General features: G+C 41.3%; 1 protein-coding gene across 2 annotated transcripts in view; it reads left to right on the top strand.

Annotated features, from left to right (window-relative positions):
* The window catches only part of TUBGCP4 (tubulin gamma complex associated protein 4), a 944,163-nt gene that overhangs the window by 852,651 nt on the left and 63,913 nt on the right, over positions 1-27,599 (top strand). For both annotated transcript variants that reach the window (XM_044077538.1, XM_044077537.1), the window contains exon 16: positions 18,873-18,989. In XM_044077538.1, coding sequence (XP_043933473.1) covers positions 18,873-18,989 — 117 coding nt within the window. The remainder of the gene's footprint in view (positions 1-18,872; positions 18,990-27,599) is intronic.

Below are 27,599 nucleotides of genomic sequence, written 5' to 3'. Positions count from 1 at the left end.
CACCAGTTTTGGGCATTGTGGATGATGTCTATTTAGAATCCAGTTTCAACCCAGACTCTCTTCCTCCTGCACAGAGTGCCTGATTCCGACAAATTTCTTTACAAAAGCCCAGTAGCTGACCCAGAGACCATCTCCCAGGGTCCCAAGGGGGCTAAGGCTTTTATGGCTAAAAACCCAGTACCTTCTGAGAGGGATTCCAGAGCACTAGACAGGTGGGGGAAAAAGGTTTACACCTCAGCCACACTAGCTATGAGGTCACTGAATTGTCAATTTCACATACTTAAGTATCAGCAATTTCTAATCTCTCAGTTAAAGCAAAGAATAACCACTCTCCCTCAACAATCTGAATTGAAAGAAGTACAGGATCTGTTGCACACCACTGAGCAGGTGGGCAAACATACCTTACAATGTGGGTTTGATTCTTTAGAGGCCTCCTGCAGAGCAGCTGTCACTGGGTCTGTTATACGTAGGCATGCTTGGTTAAAGGAACAAACTCTGCCTGATCATGTTAAAGCAAAACTACTAGATGCTCCCTTACAGCAGGATGTTCTTTTTGGAGTTAAAGCAGAAGAAGTTTTAAAGAAAATGGAAGATAAGGCAAAATCTATGCAGACAGTCAAAGATTTCCTACAAGTACAACCCCCTCGCTTCAGCAGAAACTGGCCAACAAAAAATTGGTCCTTTCCAGCCACTGACAGACCGCAGAGGGGTAAATACAGACACCCACGGGGCAGAGGACAACCACAAGCCCAGTATAAACCTCACCAATGGGGCAGTACAACACAGAAGGGAGGAGAAGACAGGTCTCAATCCACCAGAAGACAAACTGAATGACTTGCACCTCATCTGGCCAAGCAATACTCTCTTGGCAGCCCCCTTGGGGGGAAAACTCGCACTTTTTGCAGACAAACTGGCACATTGTCACAAGGGACAAATGGGTCCTAGACATAATTATTTTGCGAGGATACAGATTCCACTTTCACACCTTGCCAATGAAAAGAGGAATGCCAAACCTGCCACAAAATCAATGGGCAGAGGCACAAAAGCAAATTACAGCTCTCATGGACATGAGAGCCATTCAGCTGGTACCTACTCGAGAGCAAGGCCAAGGATTTTACTCAAGACTCTTTCTAGAGCCCAGAAAGGACAATGCCTGGAGACCAATTCTGGACCTTTCAATTCTAAACACTTACTTACAAGTACCCAAATTCAAGATGCTAACACTACAGCAGCTACTTCCCATGTTGGGCAAGGAAGCATGGCTAGTAACGTTGGACCTCAAGGAGACATACCTGCATGTCCCTATCAGACAAAGTTGCAGAAGATACCTCCGTTTCATTGCAGGTTCAACCCATTACCAATTCTCTGCACTGCCCTTTGGCTTCTCTACTGCGCCCAGAGTTTTCACAAAATGCCTGGCACCAGTAATTGCATACTGCAGACAAAGAGGAATTCAAATGTATCCATACCTGGACGACTGCCTCATCCAAGCAGAAAGCAAAGACATTGTCTTACATCATCTGGCGTTTGTAAAGCATCTACTAAACTGCCTGGGGTACACAGTAAACGAAAAGAAGTCAAAACTAGTACCCTCACAAAAAATGACATTCCTGGGTGCCAGCTTGAGTACAACGGCCCAGAAGGCTTATCTTATGCCAGACAAGCAACTACAACTGACTCAATATTTCAAGACAATGGCAACAAAGACCCAATTAATTGCAAGAAAAATTCTGCAGGCTTTGGGCTTCATGGCATCTTGCATACTAATAATACCATTTGCAAAGCTGCATATGAGGAAATTACCTAAAAAGCGTATGGTCTCAACACAGCCACAGCTTGGACACGATATCTCTCATTCCCTGCCTACAACAGGAATTTCTGTGGTGGTCACAGGCATGTCACCTCAACAAGGGTCAGCCTTTCACCTTGCCCCCAGCCAGGCAGACTATCACAACAGATGCTTCAGACTACGCCTGGGGGGCACACATGGCAGGACAATGCATTCAAGGCCTATGGACTGCAGATCAAAGAAATCTGCACATAAATCAAAAAGAGATGCTAGCTGTACAGGAAGCTCTGACAGCCTTCAAGGATCTATTACATCCAGGACAACTTGCAATAAAGACGGACAGCACCACAGTAATGTGGTACATAAACAAGGGGGTACACATTCCTACCCTCTATGCAGGCAAGCAATGATCTTATGGAACACAGCTCTGGCCTACCAAGTCCAGTTACAAGCTCAATTCCTACCAGGACAGAAGAGCACATTGGCAGACGACCTCACCAGAAACATCAAAGATCCCCACGAGTGGAAACTAGATCCACAAATATTTGCAATGATAACTCAAAAATGGGGCCTTCCAAACATACACCTGTTTGCCAGTCCTCAAAACTACCAACTGACAATTTTGTACAAGGACATTTCACCATCAAGCTTGGAAAGTGGACGCTCTCTTTCAGTTGGAAAAACCTGACAGCATATGCCTTCCCTCCATTACCTCTCCTCACAAAGGTTCTTTTGAAAGTCAAAAAGGAGAGACCACGACTGATCCTCATAGCCCCAGACTGTCCACGCCAGCACTGGTATCCGCTATTGAAAAATATGGCCCACAGCCCATCATGGATATTGCCTCAAATACCCAGTTTGCTCACATTACAAAGCAAACAGATTCTGCACAGACAACTCAAAACTTTAAATCTGGCTGCATGGCAAATCAACTAAACATCCAACCAGCTCCTCTTTCACAAGCAGTTCTGGATGTTATTCTGGAAGCCAGGAGGCCAAGCACCAGGAAGGCTTATTCGGACAAATGAAAAAGGTTTTGTGCCTGGAACCAAGCTAAAGGCCAAGACACAATTCAGCCTCACATTCTACAGTATTTAGCTGAGATGTTGCACAAAGGACTTTCCTTTTCTTCAATTAAAATCCATGCTTCAGCTATTTCAGCTCACTACAACACGGATCCTCCTTTATTTTCACATCCTCTTCTAAGGCAGTTCCTCAGAGGGGCAAAAAACATTAGACCACCCAGGAGAGCTCCTACACCAACATGGGACCTCAACTTTGTTCAGGAAAAACTAACGCTACCTCCCTTTGAACCAGCTTTCTCTGCAGATCTTCAGTTCCTATCATGGAAGACTGCCCTGCTCCTAGCAATAACTTCATCTAGGAGAGTCTCAGAGCTACAGGCACTAATGTCAGTGGAACCTTTCCTCATTTTTCATCAAGACAGAGTTTCTCTACGAACTAATCCTTCCTTTATGACTAAGGTGGTTTCCAGTGTAGCTTTAAATCAAACCATCCACTTACCCACCTTCTTCCCCAATCCACAGAACAAAGGTGAGAGACTCCTGCATTCCTTGGACATTCACAGGCAGCTTCGTTACTACTTAGACAAAACTAAGGCTTTCAGAAAAACTGACCAGCTCTTTGTATCCTATGTTACAGCTTCTCAAGGGAAGGCTATATCTAAGCAAACCATTTCTAAATGGATAGGTCATTGCATATGTTTCTGCTATACCCATCATGGGAAACCAGTTCCTGCTACCATTAGATCCCACTCTACCAGGGCAACAGCTACCTCTACAGCCTTTCTCAGGGGGGTTCCAACCAAGGAAATTTTAGAAGCTGCAACTTGGAGTTCAGTACACACCTTTACCAAACATCACTTACCTCTTTACTCTAAGTCCAGGGCGGGCTTCGCCACTGCAGTTCTGCAGGGCCTTATTGTCTCCACTAACCCTCTATGATACCTCCCCCCTACCTTAGCTTTGGGATTCAACCCAAGTGTGATAACTGCAGCAGGGTAACATGATGAACATAGTACAGTTTTGTACCTACCATAAATGTAGATGTTCGAGTGTTCACCCTGCTGCAGTCCAGGTTACCCTCCCTCCATCCCCTCTGATATACTGGCTAAATCTCTTCTATGCCTTACTGATGTATTTGCTTATAGCTGAAGGGATTTTGTGTTTGTGCAGTGTTCACTCCATTTGGTACTAATTCTGACCACCTTTTTGGGGGCACCTTACATCTGGGGCAAGAAAAAAATGAAGAAAATGGCGGCGGTTGCATTATATATACCCCTGGCGCACTGATGTCAAGGAAGAGGCGAAAGCAACCGACGCCGGACCAAGACTTTGGAATTCTGTCCGACTGCGGGACCGCCTGACGACAGGATAACCCCAAGTGTGATGACTGCAGCAGGGTGAACACTCGAACATCTACATTTTATGGTAGGTACAAAACTGTACTTTCCTTATGAGAAGCTTCATATATTCAAGCCCCATATGATCAAAGAGGTCCAAAAGCTCATGGTGTAAAAAGATGCCGTTTTTAATGCTGTGATGCTTGTAAATTTTTAAGCCTTTCAGGACTCGTTGCACCTTAATACAGTCTTGAAAGAAAATGTCTAGTTTTAAGCCCCAATATTTCTTTAATAATTTCTCTAATTTATAAAGTTTTTGTCTTGGTGTTAATGTTCATTCTGCATTTGTAAACACCTGGTACTGCCATCCCCTAATGAAATCGCTTTATTTAACCAAATTAAGAAGTACAAGTCCATTGTTAAAGATTTTGTCTATTCAAGCCTTTTAGTTGCATTAACATCAGATGAAATAATTTTGTCTACTTTAGCATTTACCTTGGACAGTAATGCCATTAGTTGTGCCAAGGAAATGCTATCGTCCTTAGGAAACATACCCAGGTCACTGGCTTCTTCCATTTTCAATTCAGTAAAAAAACGCTGCCACTCTTTTTCCAATTAAAAATGTAAAGTGTTTGGATTTCAAATGAACTGCACACCCGTAGTGAAAACCAACAATTCCAAATTCCAACCAAACTAAAAATAGTAATCAACCAAAAACAAAACATGAGAGAATCATACTCTGAAGAAGTCACACCATAAAACAGCATATAAAAGTAAGCAGTTTTGTTCCTTTATTCACTGCATGGAACTTCATCAGGCAACACTCACCCAGTTTCCTACATACTTATATGTATGCCCAGATAAGAGGGAGAGGACAGAATGGACAGCAAGGTAGACAAGGATACCATCCCGTACCGTAAAGGGAACATTGGAACAGAGGGAGAAACCAATAATAGGCCCTGGAATTAGAAATAATGAACAACTTATAGGGGATAGATGCACAATACAGAAGTCAGGTTCTATTTTTACATTAGGGAATTTTCACGTGTTTAATTACACACATTGATATTAATATTAGTCATTTTAGTTTATTTAAGAAGGGGTTTACCTTCATACCTGCCAAAAATGGTAATATGGCTAATACCATTTTGGTTATCAAGATGTTCATGAGGAAGCTGAATTTAGAAGTTATGTTTAATGAATCAACACAAATGAAAACTAGGGATATCTTGAAGAAAAGCACATTCACCCCCCCCCCTTACATCCGGAATTAAATAACTTTGAGATATTAGTGTGCAACAAGGTTAAAACACATTTTAAAGCTAAGAAATGGTATAGGAGTAATTTAACAAAAGAAGAGGAAGATATGTGGGAATTGAGTGAGAACAAGCATATACAAATTATGAAACCAGACAAGGGTGTGTGTGTGGGGGGAGGGGTAGTTATGGAACAATAGAGTTATTTGGCTAAAATGTTACATATTAAATTCAGATGGGAGATATTCCCAAGTTTCTTGTAATGAAGTGAATATTGCTTACCGTAGGATAGATATGGTTTTGGAAGATAATTGATTACAAGGGACGGTCAATAAGCAATTGTTTGATTTCCTAATGGTTACGAAGCCATATATTCATGGAATGTTTGAATCCTGAAAGTCTATAAGGACCCACTTGATCCACCATTTGAGACCGGTAGTAAAATCAGCAGGTTCTAAGACCAAACCTTTGGCAATATTTGTAGATTGAAAATGAAAAGCCTTTTATGGCTTATACCCCCATATTTTAATAGGTTCATGGGATTTTTTGTCAAAGATAGGGAAAGTTGAATTTGATGAAAATTTTCACTTTTTGACCATAGATGTGAAGGACCTCTTCTCAGTCATCCCTTATGAGAAGGAACTTGAGTGGTTTGAGGAGATGATTGGGGACTTCAGGTTTTTGAATAAGAACGACTTTAGATTGGTGCTAGAAAATATGAAGTTAGTTTTGGAATATAATTTTATTTATTTTCAAGGGGAACATTATCAGCAGTTAGATGGGGTGGCCATGGGCGCATCATATGTGGCCATTTTTGCTAATACAGTTTTGCTGTATTGGTTAAAACATTTAATATTTAATTCTGAGTACAGGCGATATATTAGGGCATACTGCCACTTTTTGTATGACATTTTTATGGTTAGGCATAGTCCCCTATAATTAATTGACCCCTTTTTAAGATATATTAATAATACTACTGATTTTTTGTGTTTTACCCATGAGATAGGGTTTAATGAGGTACATTTTTTAGATGCAAGTATTCATAAGTATTTTATGAATAAGAGGTATGTATCCCATCTATTTAGAAAAAAATGGTTCTTAAATTCATGTTTGCATTTTGAGAGTGACCACCCCTTTACACAAAGGAAAAATATTGTTAAGGGGCAGATGGTACAGTATGAGGGAGGATTTAGAGAAGGAATTAGATTACATTAAGAGGCTAATTACATAGAGAGTATATCCTGATACCCTGGTTAACCCTCTTAAAGATGAAGTGTTAATAGGGTGGGGAAAGAAATATATTCCCATATTAAGTGACGCAATATCAGTTAACATTAATGGTATAAGTAATACAAGAAGTTATACGAATGGGGAACCTAAGGGGGAGGATATGAATGTAGCTTATTTAGTAACATCCTATAACCACGATGTGAGGGAAGATTCAGAAAATCATTACAAGAAACTGGAAGTTATTTGCGAGTATGCCTAAGTTAAATATGCTCTCTAGGCATTTGAAATTTAGTTTTAAAAGGAAATTTAATTTGAAGGACATTTTTTAAAAAGGACATACCTACCTGCCCGAGAGGGAGGGAGCCAGAAAAGGGACTTTTAAATGTGGAACCTGTCTCCAATGCCCCTTTATGGCTAACATGGTTGAGGTGAGATTGAATAATTCTAGAGTGAGATTATATCCATCCAATGGGATATTTTAATTTTCTAACCAAAGGGGTAGTTTACCTAGCCTATTGTTCAACATGTTTTGCATTCTATATGGGAAAAACCGAATGTAGCCGTAGACAGAGAATCTATGAGCATACGTATAAAATAAATAAATAGAAAAAAGAAACTGATGCCCTATATAGGCATTCAGTTATATGTTAGGGGGCTGATTTCAGGTTCTGGGTACTTGAAATGGTTAGACTACAAGAAAGGGGTGGGATTGGGAGTCCAGGTTGGAATTTAGAGAACTAATCTGGCAATTACATTTAGACACTTGTTTTCCCCCTGGACTGAATGACCACATTTCGCTGGCCCCTCCCTTAAAACTGAGGGCAAGTAGATTGTAAAAAGGTTTTGGACAGTTTCAAAACATTATATTATATATGTATATGTGGAAATGAATGTTTTGTGGGGATTTTTGTTTCTTGTTTTTTGTTTATGCCTTTTGTTTTTTGTTACATATACATATATATATTTTCCATATATTTCATATATATTTATATATGTATTAATATTTTCAATACAGATATTTTAAGTATATATATATATATATATATATATATATATATAATTGGGGTTTTTAATCCTATGGATGTTATAGTGACATATAATGATTGGTTGTTTATGTTAATCTGGCCAATGAGGATGGGGAAATGGCTTTTTAAATTTGTACGGGAATTTGATGGCAGATTCTGATGAAGTTTCCAGTTTTGGAAACATGAAAGCATTTAATCTGTAGTGTGAATAAACTGTATTTATAGCTGGTGTGTGAATAAACTGCATTTTGGAATACTATTTGGAAGTGTTTGGTGAACAACTGTATTGGAAATATCATCACGGGTATCCTTTGTTGGTACCATGATGCTGTCAGCTGAAGGTGGTGGTTTGGATATTTATAAAAAAAAACAACTAATCAGAAACAACTATTAATCAGCGGATTGGATTAAATAGAATGTTAAATAACCACTAGACACTTTTTGTTCATACAACTTCACTATGTCACCTAGGATTAGTGTGTGTTTCATGTTGTCTGATGAAGTTCTGTGGAGTAAATAAAGGAACAAAAGTGTTTTACTTTTATATGGTAGTTTACAGTGTGTCTTCTTCCAATTACTTTTCATCTGTTTTTTTGCTTCTGGTTTTGGTTTATTATTTTTAGTTTGGTTGGAATTTGGAAACCATTGTTAAAATGAGGGAGTTCTTTAAATGGGATTGCTCTCAGGTGTCAGAAATTCAAAAAAGATACTATGACCTCTGCAGATGGATTCCCCTTCTCCATCTGCAGTTCCCCTTGTGCTTCCAGCTTTTTAGATGTCTTTTCAGTAGCTTCTAAGTGCCCTGATTTCCAACCTCCTGCCCCTAAAAGGCCAGACAGGTTTTACAAGGTGCCAGAGGATTCCTAATTCTTGTGTAAGTGTCACTCTTCAGATCCTGCTTTTATTTCTGTGTCTGCTGATAAGGCTTCTAAGATGTTGCCTTCCACTTTCCTTCTTCCATCAGACAGGGAGAGTAAAGTTATGGAGCGGTTGGGGAAAGAACATTTATACTTCAGCTACTTTGGCATTTAGAGCCATAAACTACCAGACCCATATGGCAAAATACTCTTTAGCCCTTCTCTCTGATTCCAGTAAGCTAATTTCAGAGCTTCCAGTCTCTCCTACTAAGGCTCAGTTTTCCTCCATTCTGAGCTCTTCTGTTCAAGTCACACACCATTCAATTAAGTGTAGCTATGATGCTGTGGACACATCTGTCAGAACTGCTGGTTCAGGGTTTGTCCTCAGGAGGTACTCCTAGCTTAGACTACAGCCCTTGCCAGATGACATAATGGCTAAACTTATGGATGCACCCCTTAACAAGGCCTTGTTTGGTGCTCCTGCAGAACTATTTAAGTCCTTACAAGAAAAGGCCAAAGAGCTACATGACATAAAACACATTTTTGTGTCCCCGGTTCCCAGATTTCAAAGGAACTACCCTTCTAAAACTCACTTTGTAAGGAAACCCTCCAGATCTCTGCCCTCCAAGGGTAAAAAAGATACTAGGAAGCAATAGTGTGCCAAGTCTTCAGCATCCTGTCCTGCTGCTCAGAAGCAACCCTTTCTAAGCAAGCCAGGTAGTCTGTGACTACCAACCTTCTTGCAGCCAGACCCCTTTTTCTTTCCCCAGGGCTCTTGGGTCCTCTCAGTCATCCTTCAAGGATCCTTCATGGTGTGGAAGACTCCACCTTCCTTCAGGGGTATTCCACAACCTCCAAAAGAACAGCTGGATTACTTTCCACAAGTTATTTCCAGTCTTCTTTCTCGGGGTACCATTCAGGTGGTGCCACTTTCCCAAATAGGGAAAAGGTTTTACTCCAGGATTTTCCTGGTTCCCAGGAAAGATGGCTCCTGGAGGCCCAACCTAAACTTGTCACACCTAAATACCTTCCTGAAGGTTCCCACCTTTCGCATGCTATCCTTAAACACACTATTTTCCCTCATTCTTCCTCAGGCCTATATGGTATCTTTGGACATCAAAGATGCTTGGCTTCACATTCCTTTTCATCCACGGTTCAGGAAGCATCTCTGCTTTGCTATTGATTCCTCATATTTTCAATTCTCTGACTTGCCATTTGGAGTGTCTATGGCTCCAAGGGTCTTCACAAAATATTTAGCTGCTGTTCTAGCCTTTTGCAGACTAAAGGGTATTCAGATTTTCCCATACCTGGACGACCTTCTTCTCCAGGCTCATTCTTCAGACACCCTTCAGGAGAATCTGCTCTTCATGGTGTCTGTACTGGAGGGTCTAGGATTCACCATCAACTTTCAAAAATCTACCCTGGTCCCCTCGCAGGACCATGTTTTTCTAGGATGCAGAATATAAACAACACAGGATGTTGGCGTCCTTGCCTTTCCAGAACGTTCGCTGTCTCAGTACCTACTTGCAGGCTCTCATGCCACTGCAGTCCCTGACTGCCAGGGAGTTTCTCTGCCTCATGGGCTTTATGACTTCCACTAGCTCCATGCTACCTCTAGGCAAGCTCGCACATGAAATTTCAGTGGTGCCTCAGATCAGTATGGATGCTACACGCTCTCCCATTGGAGTTTATTCCCCTTCTTCACTGCTTGAGAAAGGAACTGAACTGGTGGATTCAGCAGGTTTCTTTGAATCCAGGTCTGCTCTTACAGCCACCCATTCCTACTCAGGAGCTGTTTGTGGAAGCTTCAGACTTGGGATGGGGAGCAACCCTGGCATCCTGGAAGGTTCGAGATGTGTGGCCTCCTTCCCAAAAGAGGGAACACATAAACATAAAAGAGATGAGAGCCCTCATTTTCGCTATGCAAATTTTCAAACCTCTTCTTCTTCCATGTACCCGAAAGTGGTTCACAGGCAACACCACAGTCAACAAGCAGGGAAAGACCAAGTCTTATCTCCTGTGAAGATTGGCCCTCCAAGCTTGGGAGTTAGCCTCTGAGTCAACTCACCCTCCAGGCAGTCTATATCCCTTCCATTCAAAGTGTTGTGACAGACACATTGAGCAGGTCCTTGACTCATTCCAGTGAATGGATGTTGCACAGAGATGTGTTTCTGGACATTGTCCACCACTGGGGTACACCTCGGGTAGATCTCTTCACTTCCCCTATGAACAGACAACTTTCAAAGATTTGTGCCACAGTTCTCCATCCTCGGGCATGGAAGGTAGATGCCATATCTTCCTCTTGGAAGGGGATTTTTCTCTATGCATTCCCCTCCTTCCCGCTTCTCCAAAAAGTCCTGTTGAAGATCCAACAGGAGCAACCAGAAATCTTCTTTGTGACCCCCTTTTGGCCAAGACAGCAGTTGCAGGATCTCTAGTACATCCACAGATGTCAACCCTACAACTGACCCTGTGGGTGATAGGGTTTTGATTCCTTTCAGACACCTTTTCTCTGAGGACGTGCTGCAAATTTTGTAGGTGGCCAGAAAACCCAATATTAGGAAATCCTGTATTTCCAAATGGAAAGGTTTTCCATCTGGTGTCTTTCTAAGGACCTACAGCCACTGCTGGTGGATGTTCCAGTGGTTCTGTCTTACCTGTGTGAATTACTGAAGAGTGGATTGTCCTACTGTTCAGTGAAAGCTCATCTTTCAGCAATCTCTGCCTGTCTGCCTATGATTCCTGACTTGGCTTCAAGGTTAGATGTTAAACTTTTCCTAAATGGTGTCTTTCATATCAGACCACCAAGGAAACTAGTTCTTCCTCCTTGGGATCTAAATTTTGTTCTAGAGGAACTTGCTTAGGCCCCATTTGAACCAGCAGTTTCTTCTTCTCTTCAGCATTTTACTTGGAAAACAGTTCTTCTGGTGGCCATCACCTCTGCCAGAAGAGCCTCAGAACTTCATGCACTGATGGCCTCTTCCCCCTTTACTGGGTTTTACAGGGATGAGGTCTCCTTACACATGTATCCCTCCTTTATGCCCAAGGTGGTGAATGAGTTGTCACTTAATCAGTCCATTAATCTGCCCACCTTTTTTCCATCTCCACAATCCTCTGGTGAGAGGATTTTGCACACCTTGGATGTGCGTAGACAAGTCAGATTTTATTTAGACAAAACCAAGCCTATTAGGAAATATGATTTTTTTTTTATTTCTCATCATCCTACGGCTCTGGGCAGCCCTGTTTCCAAGCAGACTGTCTCCACCTGGATTTCTAAAACCATTTCCTTCTGCTGTGTGTCTCATGGGAAAACTATTGCTTTCCCATTTAAGGCACATTACACTAGAGCTGAGGCCTTTTCTGGTGCTTTTTTCAAAGGTCTGGACACCTCATCCATATTAGAAGCAGCTATTTGGTCTTGTGTACACACTTTCACAAAACGTAATAAGTTGGATGGCATTTCCAGGTCTAGAGATCGTTTTGCAAGGGCTATCCTTCAGGGGTTTATAGAGAATGCTACTGCCCCTCCACCCAACTTTTCTTCTGCATGAGCTTTGGTATTCTCTGTCATGTTATGAATACTACAGTATATGAATAGAAAGACATAGAGCAGTTGTGTAAAATCTTACCATAACCATAGATGTCTCTCTCTTTTACGTGTTGCACTAGTCTTCACCCCCCCCCCCGCCTTCCCCCTGATGCCTGCCTGTTTGCTGATTGTGTGTTTCATTACCTTTTTCAGGCTGGTGTTCTTCCTGGGGCATTCAGTTCCGAGAATGGGTGCATGCTGACATTTGCTTTATACCTGACATCACTTTGACTGACGTAGGACTGGATCTATGTGTGACGTCGTACTTACCCTGCAGTAGCTTTAGACTTTTGTATGCTGGCCAGACATTCCAGTCAGCCAGGTGTGGACTCCCCTCATGTTATGAATACTGCAGCACATAGAAGAGAAGAGCATCTATGGTTATGGTAAGAGTTTACACAACTATTTTTTCTGGGGTGCAGGATCCGGACTATTCCATCCCTGCCTCCTCCCAAGGCCTTGACTCTCGTTTCCTTTTTTCAGTCCCTTCTTCATCAGGCCTTAATCACAGCAAGGAAGTTTCTAAGAGCTCTAGGTTTTATGGCCTGAACCATTCCTATGCTCCCTTTTGCAAAGCTCCACATGAGAAAACTTCAGTGGTTTTCTAAAGTCAGTTTGGCTTCAGCATTCTCATCCCCCCGGACTTCTTAGTCCCTGTTCTTCCGTACCTTAAGATGGAATTTCAGTGGTGGATTCAGCAGTTGATTATCAGTCCAGAGATCCCCGTTCAGCCCCCTCTTTCCTTTCAGAAGCTGATTGCAGATGCTTCAGATGTGGAATGGGGATCCTCCTTTGGCTCTCTAAAGGTGTAGGGTCCTTGGTCCCCCCCAACAAAAGAAAGACCATGTCAGTGTCAAAGAAATGAGAGCTGTTCTGCTGTCTCTTCACTGTTTTTTCTCACCAGGGCCTCTCTAGGTGTTTACAGATGATACCACAGTGATGTGGTATGCCTACAAGCAAGGGAAGACGAGTTCTTACTTCCTTTGCAGATTGGCTCTTCTGGTGTAGGAACTACCTATCCAGTGTCATGTGACTCTTCAGGCAGTTTATATTTCCTCAGGTCAGAACATTGTGGTAGACACTCTGAGCAGGTCCATAACACAATCCAACGAGTGGATGCTTCACTGGGATGCGTTTCTGGACATTGTCCACCAGTTGGGTACTCTCCAGGTAGATCTTTTTGTCTCCCCTCAGAACAGACAACTTCCTCTTTTTTGTGCCAGAGTCCTGGGTCCTGTGGTCTGGAAGGTGGATGCCCTCTTTTTTTCCTGGAAGGGGATTTTTCTTTATGCCTTTCCTCCCCTTCCCCTCATTCCAAAGGTCCTGTTCAAAATACAACAGGATGCTCCCATGATCTTGCCGGTGACTCTCTTTTGGCCAAGACAGCATTGGTTCCCTCTTCTTCTGCATTTAGCCAAGGGCAGTCATCAGTTATCTCACAAGGTGGGCATGCTCACTCAGGACAAGGGACCTCTCATCCATCCTCACCTGTCCACTCTTCAACTGACATTGTGGATGATAGGATTTTGATTCCATACAGACACTTTTTTTCTGAGGACATGCTTAGGGTCCTGCAGGAGGCCAGGAAGTCCACAGTTAGGAAATTCTTCTTATCCAAATGGAAGAGGTTTTTCTGTTTGGTGTCTTTCTCGTAATTTGGATCCACTTTCTGTGGATCTATCTTATCTGTGTGAACTGCTCAATGCTGGGTCAGCATATTCTTTTGTTAAGGCCCACTTACCAGCTATTTCTACTTGTCTGCCTTTATCACCTCCTTTAATTTCTAGATTTGAGGCTAAATAGTTTCTTAAAGGCGTCCTTCATATTAGACCTACCAGGAAGCCTGTCCTCCTCCCTGGGATCATAATTATGTGTTGAAAATTTTACCTAGTCTCCTTTTTGAGCCTGCAGCTTCAGTTTCCTTACAGCATTTTTCTTGGAAGACTTTACTTTTATTAGTCCTTACTTCTGCAGACAGGTGTCTAAGCTTCAAGCCCTTATGGCTTGTCCTCCTTTTTTAGTGTTCCATAAGAACAGTGTGTCCCTTCATACATATCCTTCTTTTATGCCCAGAGTGGTGAATGAGTTGTCTCTTAATCAGTCTATTCATTTGCCCAATTTTTTTCCCTTTTCCGCTGCCTGCTAGTGAGAAGGTGCTGCACACTTCGGATGTGCATATACGACTCAAATTTTATTTGGATACAACTAAGACTATTCGTAAATTTGATAAGCTTTTTGTTTCCTTTCATCCTAGATCCTTAGGTTTGGCTGTTTCTAAGCAAACTGTTTCTTCTTGGATTTCTTAAACCATTTATTTTTGTTATACTTTCCATGGCAAGAGCCATTCTTCTTCTGGTAAGGCTCATTCTACTTGGGCTGTGACTTTTTCTAGTGCTTTTTCCAATGAATATGGATACTTACTGTATTCTTGAGGAAGCTACCTGGACTTCGGTGCATATGTTTACCAAGCACTATAAGTTGTGATATCTAGCGCTAGAGTTGGCTTTGCTAGGTTCATTCTTCATGGGTTCCTAGAGGGCTCTGCTGGTCTGTCTTCCTCCCTGTCTTCTTCCTGAGCTTTGCCGCTCTCCCTATTGTAAGGAATACTGCAAAAGGGAAATGGAAGGACATAGTACGGTTGTGTATGGTCTTAACATAACGGTAGATGTCCTTCTCTTCACTCCTGCAGTATTGATGCCCTCCCTCCCTCCTCCCCCTTGTTCTTTTCTCTTCTGGATGTACTGGTTACCTCTTTTATCCCTTGGACTGGCATTCCTACTGGGGCTCTCACTTCTGAGGATGGTATTTCTGGACATCACCATTATGCCCTACGCTGCATGTGGGGAGCATACATATGTGACCTTATGGTATACCTTAAAGCAATCTAAAAGCTTTGGTATAATGGCCGGACATCGGTCCACCCTTGGCAGGGGATCCCTATTGTAAGGAATACTGTCACAGTGAAGAGAAGTACATCTACTGTTATGGTAAGATCTTACACAACTGTACTATCTCTCTGCAAAGGATCCAGCTGGAAGCCTTTTGGAACATGGGCCTTATTTCTGGGTGGACCCTGCTAATGATAAAATGACAAGGCAAATTGTCAGATCTTCATGGGAAAGCCCTGATGTTACAGCATCAATTGTGAGGATACTGGACTCTGACTTCCCAAACACTGAGCCTACTGTATAGAGACTCCCAAGCCCAAACCCATTATTACTGCACCTGCCTTTAAAAAGGCTTGACACTGCAGTGTCCTAGTTCTTAGAGCTATAGGCAAGTTTGGGAAGTTTGTTTACATATTCTGCACATTTTCCTTGAGGGAGATAAATTATTTTTCTCTTGTGTTAAGGTTCTAATAAAGGCCGTCTCAGAATGATCCAGTCGTTGGATGAGTTACCAGATGAACTGCTCAAGCTCAAACTGAAGTAACAAGTGGCAGCTGTCATATTTTGTTAATTTCCCCATGTGACTTGCTGACAGTTCAACAGATACTTCAGCTAAGGTAACAGATGCCAGTGTATCTCTTTACCTTTTTGCTTTTTTAGGTGGTTCATAGACTAAACTTCATCAATGTCCCCCACTTTGCTAGGGCTTCTGTGTTTGCCTCAGTCAGTAAAAGCTTACAGGAAAAACACAGAAAAAGATGATAATTCCCTCTCCACTGTTGTGTGAAGTGCCAAATTCCACAATGCACCTTTTCCAGAATTCAAAGGAGCTTGTCAACCATACAATTGATGTGGTCAGTAGCAGCAGAACAACCAGAGATCTGATAGGATGACAATGCAGTCATGGTAACTTTCAAAACAGTCACCGGGGAAGCAGTCTAATAGTGGGGATCTTGACTGCCTGTCTCATTCTGAAGGCAGTCAAAAGCTGTCTGTCCATCTACTTTGTCACATACTGGATCTCCTCACGCAAAAACAGGGGTGTTTTCCCTTTAGGCACCTATTTACTGCAGATGTGCAGCAGGTACTAATGAAAGCAAGAAAGCCTGCTACTAGAAAATCATATATAAGCAAATGGAAAAAGTTTTCTAGTTGCTGCCAGCAACATAACCAACACCCATTCTGGGCTACTTTCTGCCTGGTTTTATAATATTTATGAGAGTTACCATCCTGTGACTTTTCTTACTCCTCCATCAAGGTTTATTTATTTGCCAAGAAAGCCAGTGGCCCCTCTTCGAGATTTTAATTTTGTCTTTGAGAAAGCAACACTTGCTCCATTTGAACTAGCTAACCTGGCTGACTTGAGGTTCTTAACATGGAAAACAATTTTACTGATTGCTTTGATGTCTGTAGTAAGGGTGTCTGAGTTGCAAGCTCTTATGGTGAGTCATCCCTATCTCATTTTCCACAGAGACAGGGTTTCTTTGAGAACTAATCCTTATTTTATGCTTAAAGTGGTGTTGAGTTTAAGTCAAACTATCCATCTCCTCATTTTCCTTCCTGAACCTAAAAATGAGGGAGAAAGGATACTCTATACCTTGGATATCCACAGACAATTCGGGTAGTATCTTGACAGAACTAAATCTTTTAGATCTTTGGATCAATTGTGCATTTGTTGTGTAGGTAATAAGAAAGGACAACTTGTGTCAAACCAGAGTTCATTTCCAAATCGTTGTCCAAGTCTGTTACCTTTTGTTGTACTCACCACAACAAAACTATTGCATGCTGGATCAAGGCCCACTTTACCTGGGTTTGGCTTCATTTATGGCTTTTTAGGAAGTGTTAGTTTTAAAAAATATTCTAGAAGCAGTGACTTGATCCACTCTGCATACTTTTACAAAGTACTTTAAGCTTGATTCCTTCTCTAGGTCTAGATCACGCTTTGCTAGGACCATACTTCAGGGGCTCCGGGACCCTTCTCCTTCTACCTCCTAAATGTAGTAAGCTAGGGTAATCTACCCATATAGCTAAGGTTACTGCAGCATTGATCAGTATGATGAACATGGTGCAGTTGTGTAAGTAAACTTACCATAACAATAGGTGTTTGATCACTGCCGCAGTAGCTGCTCCTTCCCTCCACCCCCTTGTTTTTTCATGTATTATTTATGCCAGGGTGTGAATACTTATTTTTTGTTGTTCCTAGCTTTGTCCTTTCAGGGCCTAGTCCGTCCGTCCCCCCCCCCCTCTGTCTGTTGGCATAAAAGCTCTTAAGAGCTTGGTGCCCAAACCTGTCTTTCTAGTTAAGCTCAGCTAGAGATGACTGATAGCTTGGGGATATGGAAGGTGCCCTGAAGCTTTGGAGGCTGATCCGGTGCTGTATCCTTGGCAGGATATAATTCATAAAGCTACTGCTGCAGTGATCATTCTAACATGTACTGTTATGTTAAGTTTACTTAAACAACAGTTCTTTATACCGTATTCTTAACATTTTTGAAAGGTGTGCAAGGCATTTTTAAGATACACTTTCTATAGCAGAACCCTTTAAGGACTTGTTCCCCTTTGCTTTTTGGGGGAAAAAAATCCCTTCTTTTGAACCAGCTGCTACTGCACATTTCAAATAGTTGTCTTGGAAAACATTCTTTATAATGTAATGGTCATTACCTCAGATAGAAGAGTTTAGGAATCACAAGCATTATGTATCAGTTTTCTATATTTGTTTTTATTCATAAGGGTACAGTGTCAGTATATAGAAACCCATCTTTTATGCCTAAGTAGCCACTGAAAAAAATCTCAGCCTGTTAACTTACATATATTCTTTCCTAACTGTGATAACAGAGGTACATTTTTGTTGCATTGCATTGAATGGTTGCCTATAAACAGTTTAGATATTATGTTAACAAGTCCAACTCATCAAGGAAGCACTCTATAAATTGTTTGCATCCTTTTCTTGAAACAAATTAGGTTTTGAAGTGTCTGAAGTTACTTCTTTATCAGATGGTTGACTGACTGTGCCTTTTGCAGCATAATTTAATACAATCATTCTTAGCCTTCATTGCTGCAAGTCCAGTTAACCAGGGCAGTAGCTATCTCTCAGGTATGATTTTTTTCTAAAAATGTATGCATGGAAGATTTTTGTGTAGCAGCTACATAGTCTTCATAGCTATTATATTCACCTTCTAGTGTCCTATTTGTAGGTCTTGCGTCAGAGCTACAGTTATTAGAGGTTTGTGTCAGTAAAGGCAACCACCCAGGAGGATAAGCTTGGGACTTTGTCCTAATTTTGACAAGGAAATTTATGTTTGAAGTTGACATTTTCTGTAGTATAATCTATTGGATCACTACATTAAGTGATCGTTGCCCACTAGGAAAAGAAAATTTTTGTAGTGTAACTAAGTATGTTTTTGGGAAGAAGTAAAATGAACAGACAGGTCCTGTTTTTAGCCAGTCACATAGGACTTACTTTGGGAAGGGTATATTTTTCAGGGATACTTCAGTGATAGAGTTTAAGATGGTCTTTCCTAACAGTGATACAGTGGAGCTGAGCAGCAAGAAAGCATACCGGCACTGTGCTTGTGTAGTGCCACTTGACTGTAAAGGTAATGTTAGGTGTTCAGAATTCCACTTGCAGTCCCACCTTACCCATCATAACAGAGCATTATGTGACAGAATACACAGCAAAACTCAATTAAATTTGTCCTGTATTATATTTTGTCTTGTAATCAGTGTTCCATTCTCAAGCATCATAACAGTGCTGCTCTGTACACTGTCCTTCACAGTTTAGCTACTTTTTTATATATTGTATTGATGAGAGCTAACTACTTGAATGGTACATTTAATAGTCACAGTGTTTTTTTTAATACGTTTTCCTTACTGCAGGTATTTCACTGTCTGAATGAGATTCTGGACTTGTGCCACAATTTCTGCTCTTTGGTTAACCAGAATTTGGGCCCACTGGATGAACGAGGAGCAGCACAGCTGGATATCCTTGTGAAGGTAAGACCTGCTCAATTGTTTCCCCTCAGAAAATTCTGAGTGTTTGCCTGTGTCAGTATACTAAACTTTTTGTGAACGATTACCAGTTCATGAACCAGTTGTGTTACAGTTACAGCACAATCCTCAAGGCACTGAACCGTTTTTATTTAATTCTCTTCAGAGTTATAAAACGTTTATCATGTTACAGTTAATAAAACAAAACCATTCACAAAAGAAGAGGGATAATAGACAAGGATGGAAAAAGCAAACAAAAAAATTTACTACCTCAGAAAAAGTGGAAAAAGCTGCATGATGTCAGTTAAATAACTTGTTCACAAAAACAAAAAAAAACATGTATGACTAGTTATTAAAGCAAAAGTTAGGATAAAATGTTCTCTAACTTGTTAAAATAAGTCTTTTAGTGGTCACAGATCCAAGAAAAACAAGGCATGTATTCACCCTAATGACAGGACAGGCCTGTGTTGTCTGTTTCCATCCTTTCTCAATGTATGGGTCTTCGCAACCAACTCTGGCCACTTTTAAGTTTGGATCCTGTGGTCAGGCTGTTTCCCCTTACCCATAATTCCCCATGTTGACCCATCTCCCTCAGATCGAGTTTGTCCACAAGAAAAAAAGGCAAGTATATAGTGTGTAATAGTGAAATAAGAAATCGGCTGAAAAACTTAGTCTTGACAAAGAACCTCTTAAGAGCTAAGGCGAAGTCAGCAAGAGTGGCCCAGGAGTTAAAAGTGCCAAATGCCATAAATATATGGAAGGGGGGGGGGAGCTGAGGAAGGACAGAAACAGACAACACAGATCTATTATGGTGAGGACACAGCTTTTGTATCCGTTGCCTTTTCCAACTGTTTCTCATCTTATGAGACACAATCTCCATCTACTATGGAAGGATAATCCAGAGCACAGCCAAACCAGAGGCTCTTCATCTGGACTGTATGTCAAGTCAGTTTATAATTTGATATGAAGGTATGGACCTTGGACCAGACGTGGCTGCATAGATGCCATCAAGAGGTACTCTGGAAAAGAAGGCTGTTGACAAAGCTACAGATCTAGTAGAACGGGCTTTTGAGGATGTCGGCAGTGCTAAACTCCTTTCTTTGTAAACTTAGGATGTACATACAGGCAACCATTGGGGAGTAAGAACCAAATGGCTGATCAGTTTTCTTGAAGTCTTTTGTCCAATGTAAACAGAATTTTAACTGATGGGGAACATCTAGTAGGTGTAATGTGCACACACCTCTGTTTGAAAATTTGGGGAAAAACACATGGAGATTTATAATTTGTTTGATAGAAATCACTTGTGGAAGAAAGGAAGGGTTAGTTTTCAAATACATTCTGTCTTTGTGAAAAAATGTGTATGGAGGTTTTGCAAACAAGGCATGCAGCTCTGAAATTCTCCTAGCAGAATTAACAGCAGCTAAGAACAGACTTTTCCGTGACAGAAATTTTAAATCAATTTTGGCAACAAGTTCAAAAGGAGGACAAGTTAGGGCTTTCAGTAAAGTGGTAATATCCCAAGAAGAAACTGGATCTCTAAGTGGGGGGTGAGGGGGTTCAACAGATAACTTCCTCTAAGAAAGGCTTTTGATAGTCTTAATGATACAGTTGGTGTGTCAAAGGAAGATAAGGTTGCTAGTTGTACTTTGATAGGGAATTGCTGATTCCACTCTGAAAAAGATAGGCCAGGAGCACCAAGATTGCTGGAAGAGGAACTGAAAAAGGATCAGGATTGTTCTCAACTGCCTAGATGGAGAACCTTTTCTATTTACTTTTGTAAGTCTTACATCTAGAAGGTTTCTGGGATGAAAATCTGGACTGTCTCGCCATCATTGGAATCAGAAAAAACATGTAGTCAACTTTGAAGGATTGAATATCTGGGTGAGGAGACCGTGACATGTGGGAGAGTAGATCTGGAGCCGAGCCCAGCACACAAGGAAGGTGTATTAGATTAGGCCAGTGGAAGGGAAACCATACTTATTGAGGCCAGTAGGGGGATGACTGTGCTGATCATCACTATTGCTTTCTGTAAGAACTTTGGAATCAAAGGAATGGGCGGGAAGCCGTAAAGGACTTCTGGGGGCTATATGTGGGGCAGAGTATCCCTCAGTGCCTCCCCCGTCTGGGGGATCAGAGCAAAGCACTTGTTGCACTTGGTGTAGTGGGGAGATGCAAAGAGATTGCAGCAAGGTTTGCCTCTATGGCTGAATATCTGGTCTTTGACTATCAGATTGAGAGACCACTTGTGAGGTAGAAGGATAGACCTGTTCAACCTGTCAAAGTGAGGTAGAAGGATAGACCTGTTCAACCTGTCTGCTAACACATTGGACTTCCTCGGAGTATGTGTTACCATTAGAAAGCAGAGAGAAGATATCACCCACTGCCACACACTCATGGTCTCGCAACATAATAGATGAGATCTGGTTCTTCTTTCCTGTTTGTTGATGATCCGGACAACTGCCATGTTATTTTTTCTGAACAGAGATCACATTTAGGAGGACTGCTGTCCTGAAAGGCATGCAGCGCTAGGAGGACTGCTATCATCTCCAGAATGATTATGTGAAGACTGGTCTGTGATTGTGACTACATATTTTAGATGTCTTTCCCAGGTAATTCCCCCCACCCCAAGTGGTAAGAGTCCCTAGTTACCGTGGCTTGGGGAGAAGGACGACTGAAAGTATGTCCTTGTGAAATAAGTGGTGACTTCAGCCACCTTTGGATATGTGTTTGGCCAATCTTCTTTAAAGATACTTGGAAAGACATGGGTTGCTGTCATAGCAAACCCTTTACTGCAAGAGTCCACTGTAGAACTCGCATGTAGAACCTTGCTAGGGGGATTGAGACTGCCATGGAGCCTAGAAGACAGAGAAAAATTTTGCTGGTGGCTTATGGCAGGACAAGATGGCCAAGGCTTGATTATAGGTTCATAGGTTAGTACTAGACTAACTGCTCTTGCGAGCCATTTTAAGCCTAGCCAATTATCCCTTGTAAGATTCAAACCCTGCACCTTGTGTTTGTAAGGCAAACACCTTAACCATTAGGCCACCCTCCCAACCCATGATGAATGGATATAATCCTTCTTTTGGAAAATTTTGCAGTTTTGAGCTTTATGGCCAACTGAGCTCCTATGAATTCCAAAGACTGAGCTGTGTGAAGTTTGGAGTTTGTTAGATTCACCATAATATCTAGGTCTGAACATGGATGGAACGAGGAGTCCCTGACTTGGAGGAGTAAATACCTGGTAGGGGTGGTGACAAACCAGTTGTCCAGATAAGGGAATACCCAGAACCACTGCAGTCCGAGTTAAGCTGCTACTACTGCTATTCACGTGGTGAACATCTGGGGGGGGGGGGGGGCTGTGGTGAGACCAAAGGCCAGAACTCTGAACTAAAAATGACTGGCTCCCAGTTGGAAGTGAAGAAACTTCCTGGAGTGTGTCCATCTTTATATAGAAGTATGTATCCTGTAGCTCTGCTGAGTACATCCAATAATTTTCCCTCAGAATAGGAAGGATTGATGTTCAAGTAACGTTGGTCCAGAATTGGCCTCAGGTCCCTGTTTTTCTTTGAAACTAAAAGAATCTTGAGTAAACTCTGGATCCTGTTTAGTCTGGTGGGGCCTCTTGGAATACTTGATTGTTTACAAGCTTCTTTATTTATAAAGTAGCTGCTTCCCTTTGAACATCAGGAAGTCTTTTTGAGTATAAAGGGGAGTATGGAATGTAATGAAGTAGCCCCTCGTTATGATCTTCTGCATCCATTTGTCTTGAGTGATGGAGATACAGGTTGTTGGATGTAGAGGTAAGTGCTCCTTGAGTGCCTCTGTATTGCAGCACTCTGACAGTTGTTTGGGACCACTGAGAAGACTTTTCAGAGAAAAGGCCTCTGAAGCCTTGCTTCTGCGAACCACCTCTGCCTTTAGGGGGACGTCCCTTATAAGAGCTCTCGCCTCTGCACATGGGTGGGGGGAAGGCTCTGTCTTCAGAAGTATCAGTTGAAAATCCCTGAAATTTGTGGAACCAAATTTTCTTGCCTCCTTTTTGATTACTGGAAAAGGATCTTTGAGGAGTGGAAAATATGATTCTTAAAGGGCTTTACTTTCTTTTTCATATTTGGATAGTATGTCCTTTACTTTATGACCAAAGAGTGTTGAATTATCATAAGGGGAGTTCAGAAAGGATATGATAAAATGTTCTGCAAAGTCACAGAGCCTCATCCAATCATGTTAACTGATGGACATGCCTGTGCCGGCTGCCCTAGACACATCCTCAGTGGTACTGGAGATAAGGCACAAAGAGACATTAGATAAGGACTGGGGGATAGCTAACTGTGCATCAAGTGGACTTTCTTTGATCTGCAGGCAAGGTCTCCCTGGGAGAGATTTTGAGATCTCCCTGGTCAGATCTCTCTGAAAATGCATAACATGGGCCAAATAATTCATTGCCTTCACCGAGAAGGTAGATAAGGTGTAGACTCACTTCCCAGATCTGTCCATTGCATGAGATTCTGTGTTTGGTGGATGGACAGAGGAACTTTCTTCTACTAGTTCCTTTTTGGTGGCTGCTGCCACTACTACAGAATCTACTTTTGGGTCCTTGCTGCAATGGGGGACGATTCTTGGGAGTGACGAGGAACTTATCTGGTTTCTTAGGGATTCAGCTGTGACCGGCTTTTTAAACACCTGTTTAGAGATTAGGTTTATCAAGTCATCCTCAAACAGAACTACCCAATACCTAGATGGGCCAGAACCAAAAGGCTTACTAAGAATGGACTCTTGCTGAGAAAGATGCTGGGAAGACCATCCCCCTTTCTGTTTAAGCAGTTCAAGGATTTCACTAAATGAAACATCCTCAAGAGGGGTTCTAGAGTAACTTTCTCCTTCATCAAAGTCAGTATCAGTGGCGAGACTCCAGAGGGGAATCTAGGTTCCTCCTTTTGTATGGAAACCTGATTCAAGGGGTCTGATCTGAAAGGTCAGATCAGAGAAAGAGCAACTACTGAATGTGGGGAAGAGACCATTTCCTTAACCCCAGCAATGACCAGAGCCAGGAGGACCCCAGGTGGATTTGGGTCTGAAGAAATCTCATCATTATCTTGTCCATATGTGCTTCTTTAAGGCTCCTGGAAGATCTGGCTGACCTGGAAGGATGAAACAGCAGACAGTGGTCTAGAATGATGGTACCACTTTACTTGTAAAATTTGTGAACCCAGCACAGAAGAAATTAGCTCCTGTGAGAACCTCAGATAATGTGCTGGATCCGATGAGTATTAGATTCGAGAAAAGTGCTATGTCCAAAAGTTTTGCTACTTTAGAAACTGGATCTGAAGAGGATGTACAGTTAGGAGTCCTGCTCCTCAATGTTTTAGGTCTCTGTCTTTGTTTTTTTTCTTGGGCTTTTCAGCTAGTTTTGTTGAAGAGAAGAGGAAGGTTTGATGATGCCTCCCTCAAGGGAGTCTCTCTCTCTGGTTTTCTTCTTGGGCTTTTCAGATGGTTTTGTTGAAGGAGAAGAGGAAGGTTTGATGTGTCCCTCATGGGCTGGGGGAAACTTTTAAGATTAATTTATTTTGTGTGTCAACAAAGGTTTGTTAGCCACAGGCTTAAAAAATAGAGCAGGAGGTGTCCAAATGCGAAGGGCCTAGGCAATACACACATTTATTGAGTGCATCAGAATTTGGTAATTTGTGGGCAGAGGCCACAGACTTCTTAAATCCCCATGGATTATCTGAGATTTTGGAGAAAAAAAGGGCAACATGATACACGAAAATAAAAACAACTGTCTGCTACAGTAAGCTGCCAAAACTATGATAACTGTAATAACTATTATCCAATTTCCCTTTTATATATAATTTTTTAAGTCAAATGCCTAAGGTAAAGAACACTTGAAGAGCTTATGGGAGGAACAAGGAAAAGGATAAAGGCTAATAAGAAAGAAGTTATTCAAAAGTTATATAGAAAAATATGGCCAAAATTCACTTGTCTACTACTGAGCACCAACAGAGTCGTGCTATTCTTTTGGCAGCAATTGAGATTTGAGGTAGTTGGGTCAACACTGGGAATTATGGGTAAGGGGAGGAGCCTGATCACAGGACCAAAGCTTGAAAGTGGCTGAAGTTGGGTCTGAAGACCCATACACTGAGGAACGGATTGAAAAGACAACATCAGATCTAACTTTATTTGCACTTGTTTAAGATTGATTGAAGAATGAGATAACCCCAAAGCTGTGTTAAATCTGTTGGCTGATAGCTAAGGTGACAGCATTATGAAGAAATAATCTGTTGGGAGTGAAATTAACCATGTGCCTTGTACAGAATTGAAGTTCAGGTGGTATACTTAATTTGTAATGCGTGGAGTACAGTGATTATGATCTAAATTATGAAAAATAAACAACTTAATCATCTTTCTGATGTAAGAAAATTGCTTAAAGTCTTGTTAAGCACCTCTTTGCACTACTAAGATTTAGTCTCATACTAGAGCATAACAGCAGCCACAGCATCCAAAGCAGCACAGCTTTAAAAGTTGATAGATTTTTCATTGTCACCAAAAAAAAAAAAAGTGTTGCAGAATAACGTGTGTAAAAACTTGTAATTTTATTACACGGACACCTCGCCTTTACCTATTGTGCAGCTGGACTAAGTGTTTTTTGTTTTTTTTAATCTGTAAAACAAGTCTTACTCCTGCATCCTACACTTTTCTTTTCCTGAAAGTGCTTGGACATAGCAGATACAGCTTAATGTGCTGCAAAGAATTACGATTGACTGTCTCCAATCATGGCTACATATTATATGTTCTTGATGTGGATATCAAGACTGATCTCTTGAGTTTCTCTTCTCTCATGCTTGATGTGACATTCTTGACATCCATGTATGGAACAAATAAGCTGAGTTAACTTTCCGCATCTCATACTTTATTACTCAAATTAATTTCAGTTTGGTAAAGACCACTTCTCACTTCCTGAACCCTGTTTGAGACTGCTGTCATTAATCACAAATAAATAAATCAAACTGCCATCTTATGTTTGGATATGGTCCGATTCCTCTGTAACCCTGAATTGGATTAAGCACATAAATAAGTTAATGAATATACAAACAAGTCTATATTTATCAGTTGTATGGTATACATTAATACAAGCATCTCCTGAAAGTTATTAACAGCTGCAGATTCTCCACATTTTCAGTAATTAATTGAAGTGATGCTTGACTCTAATTGTCACAAGTTTATATAAATAGTTTGTTTATAAAAAGGCATACAAAGTGAATATAGCACTAAGGTTTTTCGGAAATACCCTCAATATAACAATTTGCTTCATGCTACTAGCTTACACCCCAGCCATACCATCCACAACATCCCAAGATCCCAATTTCTACGCATGAAGAGAATTTGTTCTACTCAGGATGAATATGACTCTTCCCAGCAGGATCTCTGCAATATATTTTGGAACAGGGGGATACAGGGACTTTGACATTATTTCTGCCAGTAACTGGGCCAATACTCAAAACAGGATGTCATTACTAAAATACAAGGCCAAAACCCGGGGGGACACTAGTGATACCATCAGGTTCATAACAATGTTTGGGAGAAACACCAATATTATTAAGGAAACTATTCATAAACATTGGGATATCCTCATGGCCAACATTTACGACAGGTATTGGGGACGGGGTGTCAATTTTCATTCAGGAAAGGCAAAACGTTGGGTTCCCACTTTTCCTATTTTAAGCACACTAGTAGTGGGGGTGCTATATATCAACAATTCACTTTGTCTGGGAATACCCTTTTTGGTACTTTCCCTTGTGGACACTGCTCTTCGTGTCAATATGTGAGTAAACTTAAACAATTTTCTAGCAAAAACACCAGTAAAGTGTATGATATAAATTTTTTGGGGAATTGTGGAACTGACTGGATTGTCTATTTGGCCACCTGTAAATGTTCGGCCTTTTATGTTGATCAGACATCTCGTCCACTAAGAAATACGTATGTCGGAACATCGGAGCGATATACATAATAAACGTGATAATGCTCTCTATAGGCACTGCGTGACGCATACCAGTGCAGATTTTCATTCCTTAATAATTAATAGAATTGCTGGTAATAGGAATAATATATACTGATAGCTGCATACATCCCCTCTCAAGAGAATGTACTGGAAGACTCCTTGAACAAGATCTTTGAGGACCCTTACAAATGGACCTTGAACAAACAAGTCTTCAAAAGAATAAGGCATCATGGGGAACACCACAAGTAGACCTTTCTACATCACCAGAGAACCACTAATGTTCCCTGTTCTGCACCAAGAGTCCTTCCCCTTAGCATGGAGGACAGATGCCTTTATTTTCCAGTGGTTTGGGAGGTTTTGGTATGCTTTCCCCACTTTACCACTACTTCCAAAAATCCTTCTGAATGTTAGGAAGGAAGCTCCAAAACTCCTACTTCTAGCCAAAACAGCATTGGTTTCCCCTCCTACTCCACCTGTCCAAGGGAGACTACTGGAAAATAGCGTTGCAAGCAGATCTGCTCACTCATCAGCAAGGTCTGCTTCTCCATCAAAATCTAGCCTCTTTCATTCTAACTATGTGGATGATAGGGTTCTGCTTCCTAAAATACTCCTCTTCTATGAGG

Source organism: Protopterus annectens, chromosome 7.part0 (genome assembly GCF_019279795.1).
Source record: "Protopterus annectens isolate FY-2018-M chromosome 7.part0, PAN1.0, whole genome shotgun sequence".
Lineage (NCBI taxonomy): Eukaryota > Metazoa > Chordata > Ceratodontiformes > Protopteridae > Protopterus > Protopterus annectens.
The sequence above is the reverse complement of the archived record's forward strand: the minus strand, read 5'-3'. Positions and strand labels throughout refer to the sequence as shown.